This window comes from Muscardinus avellanarius, assembly GCF_963383645.1.
Source record: "Muscardinus avellanarius genome assembly, chromosome: 15".
Lineage (NCBI taxonomy): Eukaryota > Metazoa > Chordata > Mammalia > Rodentia > Gliridae > Muscardinus > Muscardinus avellanarius.
The window spans coordinates 26,210,331-26,234,256 of record NC_137801.1 but is presented as its reverse complement, the minus strand read 5'-3'; the positions used below and the strand labels follow the sequence as shown (position 1 = coordinate 26,234,256).

At 41.1% G+C, this 23,926-nt stretch overlaps 1 protein-coding gene across 2 annotated transcripts in view; it reads right to left on the bottom strand.

Annotated features, from left to right (window-relative positions):
* SLC30A6 (solute carrier family 30 member 6) overlaps positions 1-22,589 on the bottom strand; it is a gene marked incomplete at its 3' end in the record, with an annotated part of 40,398 nt that extends 17,809 nt beyond the window's left edge. For both annotated transcript variants that reach the window (XM_080711759.1, XM_080711760.1), the window contains exons 1-6: positions 22,509-22,589; positions 20,979-21,063; positions 17,195-17,237; positions 3,072-3,137; positions 810-890; positions 62-97 (exon numbers count right to left, since the gene is read on the bottom strand). In XM_080711759.1, coding sequence (XP_080567885.1) covers positions 62-97; positions 810-890; positions 3,072-3,137; positions 17,195-17,237; positions 20,979-21,006 — 254 coding nt within the window. In that variant the 5' untranslated portion in view covers positions 21,007-21,063; positions 22,509-22,589. The remainder of the gene's footprint in view (positions 1-61; positions 98-809; positions 891-3,071; positions 3,138-17,194; positions 17,238-20,978; positions 21,064-22,508) is intronic.
* Positions 22,590-23,926: the final 1,337 nt, after the last annotated feature.

Below are 23,926 nucleotides of genomic sequence, written 5' to 3'. Positions count from 1 at the left end.
AATTAATAACTGAATAAAACTTAATAGAAAATTAAATGTTATATAAAAAATGAAATCTTACGTATGTATCTCAGGTTGCTCCAAAAAGCGTTCTGCACTAAAAGAAATAAAAGATATTAAATAAGTTCTATAAGTTATAAAACTAAAAAGCTATATTGAATATAATTAATACACCTTGAAGGCCCCAAAATAACTTTATTATAATCTATTATAGCAGTAATGAGACAAGAAGACTCAATTAAAATAATATGAAATGTCCCTCTTTCTCTACTAAACCTGTTTCAATGGGTTGGTAAGAAACATCAAGATATGTCTCACTCAACCTCTTTCATTCATTCATTTCCTCTTATGACTGAACTTAGTTACATCAAAGAAATAAATAAAATAAAATAAGTGAAATAAAGCCGGGTGTGGTGGCGTATACCTGTAATCTCAGTATTTGGGAGGCTGAGACAGGAGGATCGTGGTTCACAGACAGCCTCAGCTACTTAGTGAGGCCCTCTGCAACTCAGTGAGACCCTGTTTCAAAATAAAAGAATAAAAATAGGGCTGGGGGTATACCTCAGAGGTAGAATGCCCCTGGGTTCCAGCCCCAGTACCACAATAAAATAAAATAAAATAAAATAAAATAAAATAAAATAAGTAAAGGAGAATGGGAAAAGTCTCAATAGGAAGAGCTTGCACCACCAAGCACTCCAGCACTGTTGATCTTAATTTGCATACCCTTCAAACCAGATGTGTTCCACTGGATTCTCTCATGTTCTCAAAGATGTCATAGGTGGGATTTAGAATAATATATGCAAATGTACCTTTCTTTTAATATAAAGAGAGCTCCCAATTGTGCCAAGACCGTGGAGGCAAATACAGCCAGAACTTCTAATCTTTCAAACCTGAAACCAGAGAATTAATTAGATCATCATAATTCTTTGAGCTCCCAAACCAGACTCTCTAGAACACATTTACGTGTACTCATTCCCTCAGTACACACGTCTAGTCTATTATTAACCAAACAGTATTAGAACAGATTATAGTTTTTACAAGGATAAAAATGAAAATCAAAGATTAAATTAAAAAGGAGCACCTATCTGTACAACAAATATTCTCAGCATCCACTTATGGCTCTTATTTTTCTAGAAATAATCATTATCATAAGAATAGCTAACATTCAATAGACTTATCTTGTGTTAGTCCCTGGTTAGTACCTAACATATTACTTCACCTAAACTTTAAGTACTTATGACAATTACTGTATCCACTTTTTTTTTTCCTGAACAGATAGGAATTTGGAACACACAGGGGGAAAAGCAACTGTTTAGAGTCATATATAGAGAGCAAGTGAAAAAAATAAAGATTTCCAAACTCAAGCACTCTGACTCCAGAATTCACGATCTCAACCACTTATTATATTGCCTCTCAATTCTGCACTTAATGACAGTTCATTATGAGTATTCTTTTTTTTTTTTTCCCTGTGGCGTGGCGGCGGAACCCTGGAGCATTTAACCTCTGCGCTACACCCCCTGCCCTATTTTTCACTCTTTATTTTGAAACAGGGTCTCACTAAGTTGTGGAGGGCCTCACTAAGTCGCTGAAGCTGACCACAAACCCACATTCTACAGCCTCAGTCTACCAAGTGCTGGGATTACAGGCGTGCGCCACCACGCCCAGCTCACGAGTATTCTTTATAAATGATCCTAGACTGTAAGCTGAGAGTCAGGGGTAACTATCTTACTCATCTGAGTTTTCGCACAACACACATATCATACAGTATCTAATATTATGCTAAGTATAAATGCTTAAAATTTCTTAAGGAAATAATCATGGAGGTTCAGAAAAGATAATATAATTAAAGATGTTCATCACACTAATGTTTTTAAAGGGGAAATGGTGGAATCTATGAAGAATATTATGCACTATTAAAAATATAAAATAAAAAGCCAGGTATGGCGGCACACGCTTGTAATCCCAGTACTTGGGAGGCTGAGACAGGAGGATCTAGGTTCGCTGCCAGCCTCAGCTACTTAGTGAGGCCCTCTGCAACTTAGTGAGTCCCTGTTTCAAAATAAAGAGTAAAAATATAGAGCTGGGGTGTAGCTCAGAGGTAGAATGCCCAAAGGTTCAATCCCTAGTACCACAAAAATAAGTAAATTTTATATATGTATATATGTAATAGATGTGTTTATTGGCATGAAAAATAAAATAAGTGAAAAAATGTGTGAAAAAAAGGAGGTTATAAAAATACAAAGAAGCCGGGCTGGGAGGCTGAGACAGGAGGATCACACAGGTTTGAAGCCAGCCTCAGGTATTTAGCGAGGCTCTCAGCAACTTAGCGAGACCCTGTTTCCAAATAAAATATAAATAGGTCTGGAAGTAGAAAAGCCCTGGGTTCCACCCCCAGTACCACCAAAAAAACCCCAAACAAACAAACAAAAAACAAAGAAGAAGTCAAATATAATAGTGCATGCCTGTAATACCAGTACATGGGGATCTGAGACAGGAGGACCTCAAGTTCAAAGTCAGCCTTGATAATTTAGCGAGGTGCTCAGCAACTTAGTGAGACCCTTATTCTTTCAGATAAGAATTAAAAGCCAGGCATGGTGGCGCATGCTTGTAATCCCAGCACTTGGGAAGCTGAGACCAGAGGACTGTGGTTCGTAGACAGCCTCAGCTACTTAGTGAGGCTCTTTGTAACTCAGTGAGACCCTGTTTCAAAATTAAAAATAGAATATAGGGCTGGGGGTGTAGCTCAGAGGTCGAATGCCTTTGGGTTCCATCCCCAGACACCTCCCCCCCAAAAAAAAAGTAGAATCAGGCTGTTGGTGTAGCTTGTAGGTAGAATGGCTCTGGGTTCTATCCTCAGTATCAAAACAAAGATCTGGCTGTGAATATTTCATTTCAGTATTATTTCTATTTTAAATGTTCATATTTCTTTTCAGGCTTCTCTTTTCTATATACTTTCACTATGTGATCATACCACTAAGCAGGCAGCATTAATCTTCCAGAAACAGGGTAATTAGCTCCTAACTGCACTATTATCTTAGTAGCAATATGGGAAGAAAATAATTTGAACTTACCCAAATGAGTAGACAGGGCTAGGTTTCCTCATCATTACCCAGTAACTTATTAAGCATGTTATTAAGCTAAGTAAAAGAAAAAGAAATTCAACATTAGAACCAGACCTAGAGGAGAAGATGCAGAGATGAATTAAGTTTTCAGAACTTGGAAGTTGCTGCGTTATCAGTGCTGACGCAGACTACCCTGACAATAAATTATCCTGATAATTTATAATATAGTTATAACGTGTACACTCTAATAATTCCCAATATGAGTACGTGGTATACTCAAATGATGACAGTTTTAATGTGAAGAAAACAAAAGAAGCTCTAGTTACCATGAAGTCTTTACACAGAACCTCACCATACAGAATGTTTTCCACCCCAAATGGTCTCCACAATTAATTTCTTTTTTAAACAGAACTGCGGATGGAACCCAGGGTCATTCCACCTCCAAGCGACACCCCCACCCTATTTTTTTATTCTTTATTTTGAAGTAGGGTCTCACTAAGTTGTGGAAGGCCTAAGTAGCTGAGGCTGGCTGCAAACCCATGATCCTCCTGTCTCAGCCTCTTAAGTACTAGAATTACAAGCATGCATACCAACCCGGCTAATTTTTTTGTTTGTTTGTTTGTTTTTGTGGTACTGGGGATGGAACCCAGGGGCATTCTAACTCTGAGCTATCCCCCTAGCCCCTTTTTTAAATTCTTTATTTTGAAACAGGGTCTTACTGAGTTGCAAAAGGCCTAAGTAGCCGAGGCTGTACTTGAGCTGCAATCCTCCTGTCTCATCTCCTATATGCTAGGATTACAAGCATGCGCCACCACGCCTGCCTCTAAGATCATTTTGAAAAGATATTATAAAGCAGGCCTATAATCCCAGTTCTAAGGGTGTAGTTCAGAGGTAGCATGCCTCTGAGTTCAATCCCTAATACCAAAAAAATATAATAATAATAATAATAATAATAATAGCAATATCTTTTATTCTAGCATATACAATAACTTTATTTATTTGTTTGTTTATTTATTTATTTATTTATTGCGGGTCTGAGGATCGAACCCAGGTGCATTCAACTTCCAAGCTACACCCCCTGCCATATTTTTTAATTATTTCTTTTGAAACAGGGTCTCACTAAATTGCGGAGGGCCTCACTAAGTAGCTGAGTCTGTCCACAAACCACAATCTTCCGGTCTCAGTCTCCCGAATGCTGGGATTACAAGCGTGTACCACCATGCCCGGCTTACAATAATTTTAACATCAATATGCTGTACTTTTTTTTTTTTTTTTTTTTTTGCGGTACTGAGGATGAAGCCCAGGGACATTCTACCTCTGAGCTATACCTCCAGCCCTATTTTTTATTGTTTATTTTGAAACAGAGTCTCACTGAATTGTAGAGGGCCTAAGTAGCTGAGGTTGTTCATGAACTACAATTCTCCTGTCTCAGCCTCCCGAATGCTGGGATTACAAGTGTGCATCACCATGTTTGGCTTTACTTAATTTTTTTAAAGCTTAAAATAAACAATAAACTGGGCATGGTGGCACATGCTTGTAATCCCAGTACTTAAGAGACTGAGACAGGAGGATCCGGATTTGCAGCGAGCCTCAGCTACTTAGTGAGACCATTTCAAAATAAAGAATAATTCCCTAATATGTGAGAGTTAGGGAGAAATGGGTCATAGGAGGAACTCTTGGAAGAGCATCAGTAACTTTTAACTCTGTTTACATTGTCTTTGGATATACAATATTTTTTTATTTTTTAAGGGAGTTTATTTACCCTTTTGTTGCCTGTGCCATTGAAATCATATCCAAGAAATCACTTCCAATTTCAATGTTGTGAGGTTTTATGACCCAGATTTTCTTCTAAAAGCTGATAGTATTAAGATTTATATTTAGGTCCTTTATCTATTTTGAGTTAATATTTGTATATGTGTTAGGTAAGGGTCCAATTTTATTATTTTTCATTTATTATTATTTTTCAACAATATTTAGTTAAAAGACTAGTATTTCCTCCACCAAAAGTTCATGGAAACCTTGTCAAAAATAACTTGACAATGTATGGAAGAATTTATCTCTAGGCTTTTATTTAGCTCCAATGGTTTATATATCTGCCTTTAGAACAGTACTACACTGTTTCAATTATTGTAGCTTTATATGGTTTGAAATCAGAAAATATACATCTTCTAGCTTTGTTCTTCTTTGAGACTGTTTTGGGTATCTAGAGCCCATATTCCATATCAGGATAGATTTTTTTTCTGAAAAATAAATAAATAAATGTATGATAGTTTCACCTAAAAAAAAAAAAAGAAAAAAAAATATTCTCTGGTAAGAAAGAAAGCAAAAAGAAATATTGAAATGTTATCTTTAAGTCATCAAAAGTTTGGTACCAGACAAATGAAACTGTTATGTGAGATTATCAATGTTAATATTGTATAAATTGCTATAATACTAGATGTCAACCACTAAGCCAAGCGTGGGAAGGAGGGATGGGGAGGGAATGGGGTGGGGATCGGGTAGGGGCTAACTGGGCGATGTGTGCATGTATGTCTACAAAAGTATCTTATTTATACCACTATGATGTATGAATACATTGCACCAATAAAAAATAAAATAAAAAAAAAAACAAAAAAAAAAAAAATAAAGAATAAAAAATCGGGCTGGGAGTGGTGGCACACGCTTGTAATCCCAGCGCTTGGGAGGCTGAGACAGGAGGATCGCACAGGTTCGAAGCCAGCCTCAGCTACTTAGTGAGGCTCTCAGCAACTTAGTGAGACCCTGTTTCCAAATTAAAAAAAAAAAAAAGGTCTGGGAGTATAACCCCGAGGTAGAAAGCCTATGGGTTCCACCCCCAGTACCACCAAAAAAAAAAAAAAAAAAAAAAAAAAAAAAAAAAATCAGGCTGGGGGTGTAACTCATAGGTAGAATGCCCCTGGGTCTGAGTTCAATCCCAGCATCACACACACACACACACACACACACACACACACACACACACACACCATATACACAAACACACTCTCTCTCTTGTTCTCTCTCTCTAAATAATAGCAACATCTGGAATGGATAAAATTATGTTCATTTTCCAAATATAGTGAAGATTCACTCTAAAACAACTCACTGCAGTGTGAAAGTCAGGTCACAAGTATTGTCTTATATTTATTTATTTTTTTCCGGTATTGGGGATGAAACCCAGGAGCATCCACCTCTGAGCTACACCCATACCCTATTTTTTATTTTAAAACAAGGTCTAAGTTGTGGAGGTCCTCACTATGTAGCTGAGGCTGGCTGGGAACCCTGATCCTCCTGTCTCAGCATCCCAAGTACAAGCATGGGCCACCATGCCTGGTTCACGTATCTGTTTTATAACCAATTAAGTAAGTTAAGTTACTGGATCAAGGAAAAGACAGCCTTATAACACTCCTATCTCATAGATCTTGAAGACATCGATGTCTTACGTCCTTTGCAGTCCTTATTTGGAAACACAGAAGGCTGTGTGAAATGGGGAACTAAAGGCTGTTTCCCTAGCTTGTAATTCCACGCTTCTCAGTTATTAACTGTCCCTCGTTTTCCCACCGACACAACAGGAGCTTGTATTTGTACTTCTGTGACCCTGCCCTCAAGCCACAGCTGACTCATCCACAGCAAGGTATCTGAAGCACCTGACCTCAACTGGGCCAAAATCCTGTTTTAGGAAAATCTGGAAGTGGAACCAAGGTATTCCAGGCTTAATCAGGCTGCTTTCTCAAATAGCTGAAATATAAACACAAAAGCTGGAAATTTATATTTCAATATTTATATTCTCTGGATTTGGCAGCAGAGAAATTTGATCTAGAGGAACAAAGTAGTTAAGGGAATCTATGCAAAGGGAAGCAGAGCTGAGAGAGGCAGAGGAGAAGGCAGGTCCTACAGTGCTCCTGTTGAGGCCCTGCTGACGCCCTGCCCTCACATCCCACCACACACCCCTGAACCCCAAAAGACAGCTCCAGGCGGAGTCTGACGCTTATAGCCAGAGAGCCCTGGCTAACACCCAAGTGTGCTTCAGTCATGACAAAGTCCTTATTGTCTGCTAACCTCACTTCAAATTCAATTAAGCAGGAAGAATTTGGTATTCACACTGAAGCTATGCTAAAAATCTGTTTTGATCTTGAACAGATGGGTGATTTTTGTACTATTAGTAAATGAGGAATGAGAATCTGCAATAACAGAAATGTGAAAAAGTCACTAAACGCTTCTTTTTTCCTGTGTGTGGTACTGGGAACTGAACCCAGAGGCATTCTCTCTGAGTTACTCACTCTCATTTATTCATTCATGGTTCTGGGGATTAGACCAAGGGGCATTCTACCTCTGAGCCACACCTCTAGCCTGATTTTTATTTTTTATTTGGAAATAGGGTCTCGCTAGATTGCTGAAAGTCTCGCTACATTGTTGAGGCTGTCCTTGAACCTGTGATCCTCCTGTCTCAGCCTCCCCAGTACTGGGATTATTGGCATGTGCCACCATGCCCAGCTCACTAAATGTTTCTGAATATTAATTTTTTTTCTTTCTTTTTTTTTTTTTGGTGGTACTGGGGTTCCTGGAAGCCCTTCTACCTCCGGGCTACACTCCCAGACCTATTTTTACATTTTTATTTGGAAACAGGGTCTCCTAAGCCAGCGCTCGTGGCTGGCTTCGAACCTGCGCAATCCTCCTGTCTCTGCCTCCCAAGCGCGGGGATTACAAGCGTGCACCACCACGCCTGGCTGAATATTAATTTTTTAACAAAACATTTACTACAGTTCAGTAATTTTAAGATATATATGTGTGTGTGTGTGTGTGTGTGTGTGTGTATTTATTTATTTTTATTTATTTATTTATTTTTGCAGTACTGGAAATGGAACCCAGGAGCATTCTACCACTGAGCTATACCCCCAGCCCAATTTTTTATTCTTTATTTTGAAACAGGGTCTCACTGAATTGCGGAGGACCTCACTTAGTAGCTAAGGCTGTCTACAAACCTCAATCCTCCTATCTCAGCCTCCGGAATGCTGGGATGATAAGCATGCGTACCACGCCCGGATTCAGAATGAGTCTTAAAATGGCACAACACAGTTAAAGTGGCAGCATGTTTCTCTTTCTGGGGATACACAAAATAATTTTATGTTTGGATCAAAGATTTGATCTTCATTTCCCATCACTATATAAATCTAATAAATCAGCACCCATTTGTTAATAATTCATTCAAGATGTTGAATTTTACTTATATGAGGCCGGGCGTGGTGGCGCACACTTGTAATCCCCGCGCTTGGGAGGCGGAGACAGGAAGATCACCCTGGTTCGAAGCCAGCCCTGCTGGCTTAAGAGACCCTGTTTCCAAAAATAAAAAAGTATAAAATAGGTCTGGGAGTGTAGCCCGGAGGTAGAAGGGCTTCCAGGAACCCCAGTATCACCAAAAAAAAAATAATAATAATAAAATAAATAACAATAATAATAATAATTTTACTTATATGTACATATCAGTTCTCATGACTCTCTACGGTTTAATAACAACATCCTGGCATTAATGCTCTCAATTAAAAGATATGAGCGAGGCGTGGTGACACATGTCTGTAATCTCAGTAATTGGGAGGATCGCAGGTACAAGGCCAACCTCAACAACTCAGAGAGGATCCCAGCAACTTAGTGAGACTGTTTCCAAATAAAAATTAAAATAGGGCTGAGGTTGCAGCTTGCGGGTAGAATGCCCCTGAGTTCAATCCCAGTATCACAGGGGAAAAAAAAAAAAAAGTAAATGAGTAGTGTGCAAGTGTGTGTACATGTATATATTCTTACCCCCCCAGGTTGGCGACTTTCTCACTGTGTTGCTGAGACTGGTTTTAAACCTGCAGTCCTCCTGTCTCAGCCTCTCATGTACTGCATTACAGGCGACTGCCACGCTCGGCTGCTCTTTTATCTTACAAACTGCTCCATGCCATACACAGTTGCTTGTTTTTCTACTCATTAGTACTTCTACTTATTCCATATCAATATATAAAGTGTTTGGACTGTACTGTTCATGGTTACTTGATATTTGATTATATATACCAGTGCTATATATAAGAGCAGCCACATCAGTTTCACCTAAAATCAGAATTGCAACATCTTGGACTTTATCCTAGACGTCCTGAATCAGGAATTCGGGAAATGGAGCAATTTGCATTTTAAGACTTCCCACATAATTCTGACATAGGCTCATATTTGAGAACTCAGTGGTACAAATGCACCATAAGTAACCATAAATAATATATATGCAGCCACACAGTGTGTACACCTGTAACCCCAGTACTTGGGAGGTTAAGACAGGAGGTTCTTACGTCCCAGGCCAGTGTCTGGAACTTAGAAGATCTTATTTAAAAATAAGAAAAATAGAGGCCGGGCGTGGTGGCATACGCTTGTAATCGCAGCATTTGGGAGGCTGAAACCAGAGGACTGTGGTTCATGGACAGCTTCAGCTACTTACTGAGGCCCTTTGCAACTCAGTAAAACCCTGTTTCAAAATAAAGAATAACCCACCTTTGTGTGATTCAGCCTAAGTCAGCAAAACAGGTTTTAACTTCTCATTTAAGTGCTATGTTTAGGTTTTCATGGTTAACCTGTATTGTGAGTGTTGTCTCATAGGTTTGAATCTTTCAGACATCAGATGGTGGTATGAGCAGACCCAAAGAGAAACATCTACCAAAGCCCTTTGGATAGCTATAGAGACATACTCACCTATCTGACTCCGTCACCACCACCCTGCATGAATGTTATCCTAAAGCTGGGGCCCCCAACTTCGTCCCTGTTCAGCTAGAAGCAGCTTATGACCGACTCAACATCCTTATTCCTTTGCTAAGGGGTATATACATTCATGTGATAGAAATGAGGGAAAAATTAATGGAAATTGAGCTCATGTTAACTGTTAATAAGAATTGTAAAAGTCAAAATGTATTTTCTGTATTTACCTTTGGCCTGACAGGTATCAGGAAGTTACTAGACAGAGAGGGGAATTGGGAATGGCTTGGGAAGATTTGAGAAAGGTCTGATTATTAATAGATATATTTCAAAAATAATTATGTCAAAATAGCAGACCTGGGTAAAGGAAGACTTGGTCTTGGTTTTGATCAGGAAGCAAACAGCTATTGAAACTTAGATTGACTTAGCTAAAAGTAATTAGCAAGTCCATAGGAGAGGGGAGCTAGGACTTCCTCTTTCTAAAGACAGATCTACATAATAATCTAGCTAGGATGGGAGGAGGAGATTGACCTTTGTGAAAGGAGACACCTTGCTGGGGAAGGAACCTTACAGGGACATTCACTACATCAGAATTATATAAACAAGATGGAGGTCATTGGTGGGGCATTCACTTGAACCACCCCCCCATGCTATTCAAGAATGGCATGGGGCTGTAACTATCTTCTGTATTTCTATCTTTTTAATAAACTTCTTTAAATCTTCAAAAAAACCCACAAAAAAACAAAAAAATAATAAAAGATAGGGCTGGGGTTGTAGCTCAGAGGTAGAATGGCCCTGGGTTCCATCCCCAGTAACAACAACAACAACAACAACAACAACAACAACAACAACAACAACAACAGGAGGAGGAGGAGGAAGAAAAATAAGAAAAATAAAATGGATCTGAGGGTGTAGGAGGTAGAAACTCCCTGGATTCAATCCCTAGTTACTCCAAAACAAAATAAAATTGAATTAAATTAAAAATATGTACTTTTGTTAGCAATCTTTTGTACTAAATAACTTCACAAACAACTCACACTCCCAGGAGTATATCTATACTCTATATTCCTGGAAAAGAAACTTCTAGGTTGTTTTTTTTGTGTGTGGTACTTGGGATGGAACATAGGGGCATTCTACCTCTGAGCTACACCCCAGCCTTATTTTCTATTCTTTTTTTTTTTTTTTAAACAGAGTCTCACTGAATTGCAGAGGGCCTCACTAAGTAGCTGAGGCTATCCACAAACCACGACCCTCCTGTCTCAGCCTCCCAAATGCTGAGATTATGAGTGTGCCACCACGCCGAGCTAACTTCTAGGTTCATAGACATTTTTCAAATTTGACTGATACTGCCAATTGCCCTCAGGAGCTACACCAATTTATACCCCCACCAGCAATGTTTTAAGGTGCCTATTTAGACAAAACAATCTTTTTATCCTTTTTTTTTTTTTTTTTTTTTGTCCTGGACATTGTGGTACTGGGGATGGAACCCAGAGGCTTTTCTACCTCCGGGGTATAATTCCAGACCTATTTTATTCTTTATTTGGAAACAGGGTCTCACTAAGTTGCTGAGATCCTCACTTAGTAGCTGAGGCTGTCTTAGAACCTGTGCGATCCTCCTGTCTCAGCCTCCCAAGTGCTGGGATTAAAAATGTGTGCCACCATGCCTGACTGTCCTGGAGATTTAACCCAAGAACTTTCTACCTAATACACTCCTAGCTACTTTAAAAAAAAAAAAAAAAAAAAAAAAAACAGGGTCTTATTAAGTTGCGGACAGTCTTGTTAAGTTGTTGAGGCTGACCTGGATCCTTAGATCTTCCTGTCTCAGCCTCCCAAGTACTGGGATTACAGGCATAACCACCATGCCTGTGTCAAAACAATCATGAAACAAAGTTGGAAGACTCACACTTCCAATTTCAAATGTTACTATAAAGCTACAGTAATCAGCAGTGATTTTATTGGCAAAAGGGCAGACCAACAGATCAATGACATAGAACACACACACACACACACACACACACACACCCCTTTACTCATTTATAGTAAGTTGACTTTTTTTAAAATTTTTGCAGTTGCCGGGCGTGGTGGTGCACGCTTGTAATCCCCGCGCTTGGGAGGCAGAGACAGGAGGATGGCACAGGTTCGAAGCCAGCCACGCGCGCTGGCTTAGGAGACCCTGTTTCCAAATAAAAATGTAAAAATAGGTCTGGGAGTGTAGCCCGGAGGTAGAAGGGCTTCCAGGAACCCCAGTATGACCAAAAAATAAAAATAAAAATAAAAAAAATAAAAATAAATTTTTGCAGTACTGGGGATGGAAACCAGAGGCATTCTACCACCTACCTATACCCCCAGCCCTATTTATTTTTTATTTTATTTTACTTAGTTTATTTTATATTTTATTTGGAAACAGGGTCTCTTAAGCCAGGCTGAGGCTGGCTTCAAACTTGCGTGATCCTTCTGTCTTGGCCTCCCAAGCGTGGGGATTACAAGCATGCGCCACCACGCCTGGCTTTATTTTTTATTTATTTATTTTTATATATTTATTTACTTTTTTTTTTTTGTGGCACTGGGGGTGGAACCCAGAGGCTTTCTATCTCTGGGCTATATTCCCAGACCTATTTTATATTTTATTTGGAAACAGGATCTCACTAAGTTGCTGAGAGCCTCACTAAGTAGCTGAAGCTGGCTTCGAACCTGTGCGATCCTTTATTTGAAAACAGGGTCTCACTTAAGTTGCAAAGGACCTCACTAAGTAGCTGAAGCTAGGCACAAACTTCCATCCTCCTGTCTCAGCCTCCTGAATGCTGGGAATGCAAATGTGCGCCACCACACCCAGCTGAGTTGACTTTTTTTTTTTTTGGTGCTGGGGGTGGAACCCAGGGGCTTTCTACCTCTGGGTTATACTCCCAGACTTATTATTATTTTTTTTAATTTGGAAACAAGATCTCACTAAGTTGCTGAGAGCCTCACTAAGTAGCTGAGGCTGGCTTAGAACCTGTGCGATCCTCCTCTCAGCCTCCCATGTGCTGGGATTACAAGCATGCGCCACCATGCCTGGCTTTGAGTTGACTTTTTTTAAACCAGGGTACCAAAATAATTAAATGGGGAAGAGCAGTCTTTAATAAAATGTTAACGGGGCAAGTGGTTATCTACATGAGAAAGAATGAATTTTGACCTTTACACCATATACAAAAATTAACTTAAGATGGATCAAAGATTCAAATATAAAAGCTAAAATTAGCAAGGCATCATGCAACGTGCTTGTAATCTGTAATCCCAGCATTTGAGAGGCTGAGACAGGAGGATTGCGGTTTGTAGACAGCCTCAGGTACTTAGTGAGGCCCTTTGCAACTCAGTGAAACCCTATTTCAAAATAAAGAATAAAAAGTAGGGCTGAGGGGGTAGCTTGGAGGTAGAATGCCCCTGGGTTCCATCCCCAGTACCACACACACAAAAAAAGCTAAAATTATAAAACGCTTAGGAAAAAGAAAAGGTGTAATTTGTCATGATACTGGATTAGGCAGTGGTTTTTTTAGACAAGATACAAGCACTTTAAAAAAAAAAAAAAAGCTAGGTGTTGTAGCGCACAGGTGTAATACCAGTACTTGGGAGGCTGAGACAGGAGGATCACAGGTTTGCGGCCAGCTTTAGCAACTTGTAAGACCCTCCACAATTTAGTGAGACCCTGTTTCAAAATAAAAAACATGTCCCCTGGGTTTAATCCCCAGTTCTGAAAAAAAAAAAAAAAAAAAAAAAGCTGGCATGAAGCTCAGAGGTAGAAAGTCCCTAGTTTAATCCCAATACCAGAAAGAAAGAAAGAAAGAAAGAAAGAAAGAAAGAAAGAAAGAAAGAAAGAAGTGTGTGAGTGTGGGGGGGTTGTATCTAGAATACATAAAGAACTATTAGAACTAAACAATAAATAAAAATGCCAGGCATGCCAAGTACTGTAATCCCAGTACTTGGGAGACTGACACAGAAGTGTCAATCTTGAGGACAGTTTCAAGGACAGCCTTAGCAAGTACCGAGAATCTCATCAACCTAGTGAGACCCTGTTTCAAGATAAAAATAAAAGTAGGGCTGAGGGTGTAGGTCAGAGGTAGAATGTCCCTGGGTTCCATCCCACGCACATAACAAGAAATTTTAAAAATCCAACTAAAAAATGGGCAAAGGAGCCAGGCATTGAGACACATGCCTGTAACCCCAATACCCAGAAGGCTGAGGCAAAAGGACCTCAAGTTTGAGGTGATCAAACCTCAGCAATTTAGAAAGACCTCATGTCTGCTGGGCGTGGTGGCGCACGCTTGTAATCCTCGCGCTTGGGAGGTAGAGACAGGAGAATCACGCTGGCTTAAGAGACCCTGTTTCCAAATACAAAGTATAAAAAAATAGGTCTGGGAGTGTAGCCCGGAGGTAGAAGGGCTTCCAGGAACCCCAATACCAACAACAACAACAACAACAACAAAAGACCTCATGTCAAAATTAAAAGGTGTAGCCACTGCCCAGCCAGGGAGCACGCTTTCTTTTTTGGGTAATAAAAATGTTAGAAAATTTATCACAAAGATAGAGACACAATTCTATGAATATATTAAACATCACTCTAAGAAATGTGAACTACATCTCAAGAGTTACCTGTAGAGAGTGTGTGTGTGTGTGTGTGTGTGTGTGTGTGTGACTGGGAATTGAGCCCAGGGGTATTCTATCTCCAAGATTTGTATATAGAAACTGGGTCTCCCTAGGTTGCTCAGAGTCTGGGCCCAAACCTGTGATAGTGATACCCTTGTCCTAGCCTCCAAAGTACTGGGATTACAGGCATGTGCCATCACGCCAGCTAATTTTTATTAGGTGTGTGTGTGTGTGTGTGTGTGTGTGTGTGTGCGCGCGTGCGCGCGCTGGGAATTGAACCCAAGGCCATTCTACCTCCAGGCTATACCTCCAGCCTTTTTTTTTTTTTTAAATGTTGAAACAGGGTCTCATTAAATTGCTGAGGCTGGTCTCAGACCTGTGATCCTCCTTTCTCAGCCTCCTAAATACTGTAAATACTAACAAAAAGTCAGGCATGCACCATGCCAGGATTTTTATTAGAAATTTTTCAACTCATTTCCCTCCCTCCCTCCCTCCCTCCCTCCCTCTCTCTCTATCCCTCCCTCCCTCCCTCCCTCCCTCCCTCCCTCCCTCCCTCCCTCTCTCTCTCTCTCTCTCTCTCTCTCTCTCTCTCTCTCTCTCTTCTTTCTTTCTTTCTTTCTTTCTTTCTTTCTTTCTTTCTTTCTTTCTTGTGGTACTAAGGATAGAACCCACAGGCATTCTACCCCTGAGCTATATCCCAGCCCTATTTTATTTCACACACTGTCTTGACAGGTTGATGAGAGTCTCATTACTTGCTGAGGCTGTCTTTAAACCTTCAATCCTCCTGCCTCAACCTCCCAAGACTGGGATTACAGGTGGGTGCCAACATGGGAGCCTGATTATTTATTTATTTATTTATTTATTTATTTATTTATTTATTTTTGGTGGTACTGGGGTTCCTGGAAGCTCTTCTACCTCCGGGCTACACTCCCACACCTATTTTTACATTTTTTATTTGGAAACAGGGTCTCCTAAACCAGCGCGCGTGGCTGGCTTCGAACCTGCGCGATCCTCCTGTCTCTGCCTCCCAAGCGCGGGGATTACAAGCGTGCGCCACCACGCCCGGCTATGGGAGCCTGATTATATATTCAAACTTTTACTTACATCTGTCCTATCTCATAGGTAAAACACAGCATCTCTGAGGAATTTAGTTTGCATTTCTCTTACTGTGAGTGAGGGTTGAACAACTGTGTGTGTGTGTGTGTGTGTGTGTGTGTGTGTGTGTGTGTGTGTGTGTGTGTGGTGTACTGGGGATTGAACCCAGGTGTGTGTTACACCTTCAGCCCTTTCTATTTTTTCCTTTGACACAAGGGTCTTGCTAAGTAACCCAGGCTGACCTCAAACTTGTGACCCTCCTGTCTCAGCCTCCCAAGTACTGGGGTTACAGGCAGGTGCTACTCTACCCAGGTAGGGATGAGCGACTCTTCAAAAAAGCCATTTATATTTCCTTTTCTGTGAACAGTATGTGTTGTAAATGTTTTGTTTTCTTTCTTGTTCTTTATCTTATCAAATTGTAGAACACTTTAAAAATTAGCAAAACTTGGTTTTTGTTTGAGGAATATCTTCTCAGGTTACTCAGCTATTTGCTACCTAGACTTCTAATTATTTTTCTTTTTAACGGTACAGGGGATTGAACCCAAGGGCATTCTACTTCTGAGCTACACCCCAGCCCTATTTTATTTTTGATTTTGAAACCGCATCTTGCCAAGTTGCTGAGGCTGGCTGTGAACCCGTGGCCCTCTGGTCGCAGCCCCCAGTGCTGGGCTTACAGGCGCGCCCCGCGCAGCTGCGACGCCGCTTTCATGGGGTGAAGCGCAGCGAATGACACTAGACTGTGCCGTGGTGGCGTGCTACCGCGTGAGCACGACTTGAACCAGGCTCCATGCACTGCAGCAGCCGGCCGATCTGATAACGGAGCCGGCTACTAATAACAAGCAGGGCTGAGACAGAATAGAACACTCGGCAAAGGAATGCCTCCCGTCCTGGGCTGCCACGCAGGATGGTGCCAGATCTGAACACATCACTCAGGAAGGCGGGCAATCTAAATCTTACGAAGTGCTTATTTCTGCAATTTTCCATGTAACATTTTTGGACTGCAACTGACCATGGGTAAATAAAACAGTTGAAAAAGAAACCGTGAGCTGAGTGTGGTGGGGGGACACCTGTAATCCCAGTACTTGGGAGGCTGAGACAGGAGGACTGCAGGATCAAGGCCAGCTTCAGCTGCTTCATGCGGCCCTCTACAACTTAATGAGACCCTATTTCTAAATAAAGTATGAAAAATAGGGCTGGGCCTGCAGCTCAGAGGTAGAATGTCCCACGGACAAACAAACAAACAAACAAAAAAACATACATTGATAAAGGGGGGCTACTGTAAACATTAGAACAGACTTGTGTGCTTTTAATTTAGGCAGAATTAACCTTTTTGCTGCTGTTTTTACTGGGGATTAAACCCAGGGATGTTTAACCTCTGAGCCAGATCTCAAACTCTCTTATTTTTAAAAAAAGTCTCAGTAAGTTGCTGAGGCTGGCCTCAAACCTGCAATCCTCCTGTCTCAGCCTCCCACATCCTGGGATAACAGGCATGAGCCGCCACGCCTGGTGGGATATTTATTTTCTGTTGTTATATAAATGTAATATTTTCTTCTGTTATGTCTCTATTACTTGTGAATATGTTCTAGGTTGAAAATTTTATTTATTTAGCAAATTACTTTCCTTTAGGCAAAGAAAACTTCTTCATAAATTCGTTGTAACAAATCCTTATTTGCTTTAAAACATTAAGGAGACATATAAAAACTTACCTAAAAAGATCAAAAATGGTCAAGTAAGTATAGGCGGTTAAAGCTGCAAAATAACAAAAAGAGTCTGATTAACACCTTACTTAATCCATTCTTGTGTGTTTTGAAACAGGGACCTGCTAGGTTGTGAGAGTCTCGCTAAATTACTGAGGCTGGTAACGAACCTGTGCTTTTTCTGTCTCAAGCACTGGGCTTACAGGCGTGCACCACTATGTCTAGCTTTTTTATTTGGAAAAAGGGTCTCACTAAATCGAAGAGGGCCTGGATAAGCTGCTGAGGCTGGCCGCCAACCCGCAATCATCCTGTCTCAGCCTTCCGAGTATTGGGATTATGGGAGTGTGTGCCAGCAGGGATGATGCACGACCAAGAGTAAGCTTGGAACCACTGATCAACCTCAGCCACTATCCATTATCTTGTAAACTTGATTAACGCGTGTAGCCAAAGTTGCTGAGTACAAAAATCTGCTTTACAACCTGATTTCTGCCGGGTGTGCGGCACACACTTGTAATCCTGGTACTTGGGAGGCTGAGAGGAGAATCGCCAAGTTTGTGGCTACCCTCAGTTACTTAGTGAGGCCCTCTGTAACTTAGTGAGAGCCTGCTTCAAAATAAAAAACAAAAAGGAGGGTTTAGCTCAGATGTAGTTCAATCACCAGTACCTCAAAAGAAAGAAAATGAATAAAAAAGGAAAAGAAAAAAAAAGCCTGATTTCTATAACAGGAAAAATGAGGGGGCAAATACTCTAAAGACGTAACCATCTTTCTGCTGGCTTTCTATCATCTCAGCACTACCTTTTTTTTTTTTTTTTTTTTGGCGGGTCTGGGGATGGAACCCAGGGGCATTCGACCTTCGAGCTATACCCCCTGCCCTATTTTTTATTCTTTATTTTGAAACAGGGTCTCACTGAGTTGCTGAGGGCCTCACTAAGTAGCTGAGGCTGTCCGCGAACCATGATCCTCCAGCCTCAGCCTCCCAAATGCTGGGATTACAAGCGTGCGCCACCACGCCCGGCTACTACCATTTTTCCTAATGGAGAGTAAACCCAGGGGCATTCTACCTCCGAGCTATACTCCCAGCTCTATTATATTAAAAATTTTTAAAACTCGCTAATTGCTAGGGGTGTCTCTAAGTTACTGAGGTTAGTATTGAACCTGTGATCCTCTTGTCTCACCATCCCAAATAACGGGATCAAGCATGCACCACCACAACCATTTATCTCAGCACCATTTTATTAATTAATTTATTTATTTATTTAGGTACTGGGGATAGAACCCAGGGGAATTCTACCTCTGCGCTAAACCCCCAGCCTTATTTTTATTCTTTCTTTCCTTCCTTCCTTCCTTCCTTCCTTCCTTCCTTCCTTCCTTCCTTCCTTCTTTCTTTCCTTTCTTTCTTTTTGGTGGTACTGGGGTTCCTGGATGCCCTTCTACCTCCGGGCCACACTCCCAGACTTATTTTTACATTTTTATTTGGAAACAGGGTCTCCTAAGCCAGCGTGCGTGGCTGGTTTCAAACCAGCGCAATCCTCCTGTCTCTACTTCCCAAGCACGGGGATTACAAGTGTGTGCCACCACGCCCGGCTATTCTTTATTTTTGAAACAGGGTCTCATTAAGTTGTGGAGGGCCTAAGTAGCTGAGGCTGTCTGCAAATTGTGATCCTCTGGTATCAGCCTCCCGAATGTTGGGATTACAAGTGTGTGCCACCACACCCGGCTATCTCAGCATCATTTTATATTTTTAATTTTCATTTATTTATTTATTGCGGGACTGGGAATGGAACCTAGGGGCATTCGACCTCCGACTACATCCTTGACCTATTTTTTATTTTGAAACAGGGTCTCTGTAAGTTGCAGAGGACCTCACTAAGTAGCTGAGGCTGTTTGCGAACTGTGATCCTCCTGTCTCAGCCTCCCAAATGCTGGAATTACAAGCGTGCACCACCACACCCGGCTCAGCACCATTTTAAATGTACCCTTTGGATAATATAAAACATACTGCATAAAAACATTAGAAGACACAAGAAAAAATTACATATTTTCATTTTTAAAGAAAAGCCAAGAAACTTCAAAATCTTATTTATAACATATAAATTTTAATCCTCATACAAAAAGAAAAAGAAATCTCATTTTCTCATTTTCACAAGCATCCAGATTGAAAGATACTTTTTTTTTTTTTTGGTGGTACTGGGGGCAGAACCCAGGGGCTTTTCTATCTCTGAGCTATATTCCCAGACTTATTTTATACTTTATTTGGAAACAGAGTCTCCCTAAGTAGCTGAGGCTGGCTTCGAACCTGTGCGATCCTCCTGTCTCAGCTTCCCAAGTGCTGGGATTACAAGCGTGCACCACCACGCTCAGCTCTGAAAGATGCTTTTAAAAAAATAAAATCGCCAGGCGTGGTGGTGCACGCTTGTAATCCCCACGCTTGGGAGGTAGGGACAAGAGGATCACGCAGGTTCAAAGCCAGCCGCATGCGCTGGCTTAGGAAACCCTGTTTCCAAATTTTAAAAAAATGTAAAAATAGGTCTGGGAGTGTAGCCCAGAGGTAGAAGGGCTTCCAGGAACCCCAGTACCACCAAAAAAATTAATAAAATAAAATAAAAAATAAAATCTTGAGATGGATGTGGTGCTGCATGCCTGTAATCCTAGTACTTGGAAGGCTGAGACAGGAGGATCCCAGGTTCACAGCTAGCCTCAGCTACTTAGCAAGACCCCCTGAAACTTAATGAAATCCTATCTCAATTTAATGAAATCCTATCTCAAAATAAAAAATAAGCAGGGCGTGGTAGCACACGCTTGTAATCTCAGCATTTGAGAGGCTGAGACAGGAGGATCGCAGTTCGTGGACAGTCTCGGCTACTACTTGGTGAGGCCCTTTGCAACTCAGTGAGACCCTGTTTCAAAATAAAGAATAAAAAATAGAGCTGGGGGTATAGCCTGAAGGCAGAATGTCCTTGGGGTCCATTCCCAGTACCATACACACAAAAAATAAATAAATAAAAATAATAAAAATAAAAAATAAAAAATCCCATTTAAAATGATAATGTTCCGCTGGGTGTGGTGGCGCACGCTTGAGAAGCTGAGACAGGAGGGCCAGAGGTCCAAGAACAAACTCAGCAAGTAGTAAGACTCTGCAACTTAGTGAGACCCTGTTTCAAAATACAGAATAAAAAAACAGGACTGTGGGTATAGCTCAGAGGTAGGATGCCCCTGGGCTCAACACCCCAGTTCACAAAAAGTAATAAAATAAATAAATAAAGTAAAATAAAATGACTAATCCCACCATTCGGGAGGCTGAGACCAGAGGATCGCGGTTCGCGGACAGCCTCAGCTACTTAGTGAGGCCCTCTGCAACTCAGTGAGACCCAGTTTCAAAATAAAGACTAAAAATTGGGCAGGGGTGTAGCTCGGAGTTCGAATGCCCCTGGGTTCCATCCCCAGACCCGCAAAATAAAATAAAATAAAATAAAATGACAATGTCCTTAACAAATCAACTAAATTTTATAGTTCATAGGACAGTTTTAAATATATTCTCAAAAAAATGCGCTCTCCTTTAAATCATTAAATTATATACAAGTCAAGCCATGTGTTGTGGCACACATCTATAATCCTAGGTTCAAGACTAGCCTCAGCACTTTAGCGAGATCTTGTTTCAAAATAAAAAATAAAAAGGGCTGGGGGATGTAACTTGGAGGTAGAATTTCAGAAGAATTTAATATGTAAAAAAATATATGCCTTTGTTAAAATCAGAAAAGTTGAAACGCCATAAAAATAAAAACAGTGACATACCTATACTATTAGTAGAGCTGCACCACATAAGCAGGAAGCCAGTACATATCAAGTTTATTACGCCAAAGAGCAGTATCTTCCAGGACTGTGGGAAGGAAAATCACTCTTATTTACACAGTGCTAACATATTTCAATGGTCTTTTCAAGTTGCGGTAATTCATATTCTAATACATTCAAAAGGATATGCACAGCTGGGCGTGGTGGTGCCCGCCTGTAATGCCTGTAATCCCCCGCGCTTGGGAGGCAGAAACAGGAGGATCCCGCAGGTTTGACGCCAGCCTCGCTGGCTTAAGAGACCCTGTTTCCAAATAAAAATAAAAAAGAAAAACTCTCATTTAAAAATGATAATATACAGCCAAGCGTGGTGGCGCACGCTTGTAATCCCCGTGCTTGGGAGGCAGAGACAGGAGGATTGCGCAGGTTCGAAGCCAGCCGCACGCGCTGGCTTAGGAGACCCTGTTTCCAAATAAGAATGTAAAAATAGGTCTGGGAGTGTAGCCCAGAGGTAGAAGGGCTTCCAGGAACCCCAGTACCACCAAAAAAAAAAAAAAAAAAAAAAAAAAGGATATGCACAACTTCCTTAAAAAGTGTCATAAGTAAGGTATGGTGTCACACATTTGTAATCCCTGCACTTGGGAGGCTGAGGAAGGAGGATCGCACAGGTTCGAAGCCAGCCTCAGCTACTTAGGTTCTCAGCAACTTAGTGAGACCCTGTTTCCAAATAAAATAGAAAATAGATCTGAGAGAATAGCCTGGAGGTAGAAAGCCCCTGGGTTCCACCCCCAGTACCACCAAAAAAAAAAAGTGTCATAAACCAGGCCTGGTGGCGCACGCTTGTGATCCCAGCATTTGGGAGGCTGAGACTGGAATATCGCGGTTTGCAGAGAGCTTCAGCTACTTAGTGAGGCCCTTTGCAACTCAGTGAGACCCTGTTTCAAAAGTAAAGAATAAGCCGGGTGTGGTGGCACATGCTTGTAATCCCCACGCTTGGGAGGCGGAGACAAGAGGATCTCACAGGTTTGAAGCCAGCTACGCTGGCTTAAAAGACCCTGTTTCCAAATAAAAAAAAAGTATTAAAAAAAAATAGGTCTGGGAGTGTAGCCCGGAGGGAAAAGGGCTTCCAGGAACCAAAAAAAAAAAAAAAAGTAAAGAATAAAAAATAGGATTGGGGGTGTCACTCAGAGGTCGAATGCCCCTGGGTATTCCATCCCCAGAGAAAAAAAGAAAAATATTTCTATTTGCCTTAAAAATTACCTTTTATGCCGGGTGTGGTGGCGCACGCTTGTAATCCCCGCGCTTGGGAGGCGGAGATAGGAGGATCGTGCAGGTTCGAAGCCAGCCTTGCTGGCTTAAAAGAACCTGTTTCCAAGTAAAAATATTAAAAAAAAATAGATCTGGGAGTGTAGCCTGGAGGTAGAAGGGTTTCTAGGAACCCCAGTGCCAACAACAACAACAACAACAACAAAATTACCTTTTCAATGTTATAATGTTCTCTGTACAATAATTAAAATTGAGGGAGAAATAACTTACCCTTCTGTCAGCTGCTACAAGTCTAAATTCCTGTAATAACTTGCCAAACAGAGATCTTTGTGGTTTTCGAAAGAGATGAATTGTCCCCTTTAAAACAAGAAAATATATAAAATCAGCACTTATATATACTCTTCATCACTCTTGTGATAATAGTACAAACAACATTTACTGAACACTCCATATATGCCAAGTATTTATTCTACGCATATTTTACATGTATTTACCAACTTTTATTTTATTTTTACGTTACTGGGGATTGAACCAAGGGGCATTATAACGCTGAGCTAGACGCCCAGCCCTGTTTTATTTTTATTTTGAAACTGAGCCTCATTAAGTTGCTGAGGATGATCTCGAACCTGTGATCCACTTGCCGCAGCCTCCAAATACTGGGATTAGAGGCATGCACCACGACCAGCTTTTGTTTTTCTTCTTTTTTTGTGGTACTGGCAATGGAACCCAGGGGCATTCTACCTCCAAGTTACACTCTGAGCCCCATTTTTTATTCTTTATTTTGAAACAGGGTCTCACTGATTTGCAGAGGGCCTAAGTAGCTGAGGCTGGCCGTGAACCACGATCCTCTCCTGTCTCAGCCTCCTGAATGCTGGGATTCCAAGTGTGCGCCACCACGCTCAGCTGGCCAGCTCTTATATATCAATTTAAGACTCACAATAATCATGTGGAGTGGAAAAAAAATTTATTAAGTTTTCCAAAGTCACAAAGCAAGTAAATAGCTAAGCAGGACTAAAATGGAGGCATTCTTTTATTTTATATACATTTATTTTATTATTAACATTATTTTATTTTATCTTGTGGTACTGGGGGTGGAACCCAGGGGCTTTTCTACCTCCAGGCTATACTCCCAGGCCTATTTTCTATTTTATTTGAGAACAGGGGCTCACTAAGTTGCTGAGAGCCTCACTAAGTAGCTGAGGCTGGCTTCCAACCTGTGCAATCCTCCTGTCTCAGCCTCCCAAGCACTGGGATTACAAGTCTGCGCCACCATGCCCAGCCAAGCTCCTAACATTATTATTATTTTATTTTTTATTTTTTGGTGGTACTGGGGGTGGAACCCAAAGGCTTTCTACCCCTGGGCTATACTCCCAGACCTTTTTTATATTTTATTTGGAAACAGGGTCTCGCTAAGTTGCCAAGAGCCTCACTAAGTAGCTGAGGCTGGCTTCGAACCCATGCGATCCTCCTGTCTCAGCCTCCCAAGCGCGGAGATTACAAGCGTGCGCCACCACGCCCGGCTCTAACATTATTTTTAAACAGTTCAGGTAATTTGAACCAGAAAAGGAAAAGGAAAAGTACCAAACAGCTCTATCAGAAAGCAAATATTACAGGCTGGCATGGCGGGAGCCGGGCAAACGCCCACCACGGGCTGTGGGCTTGCAGGTCACTGTCACCATGAACTGCAT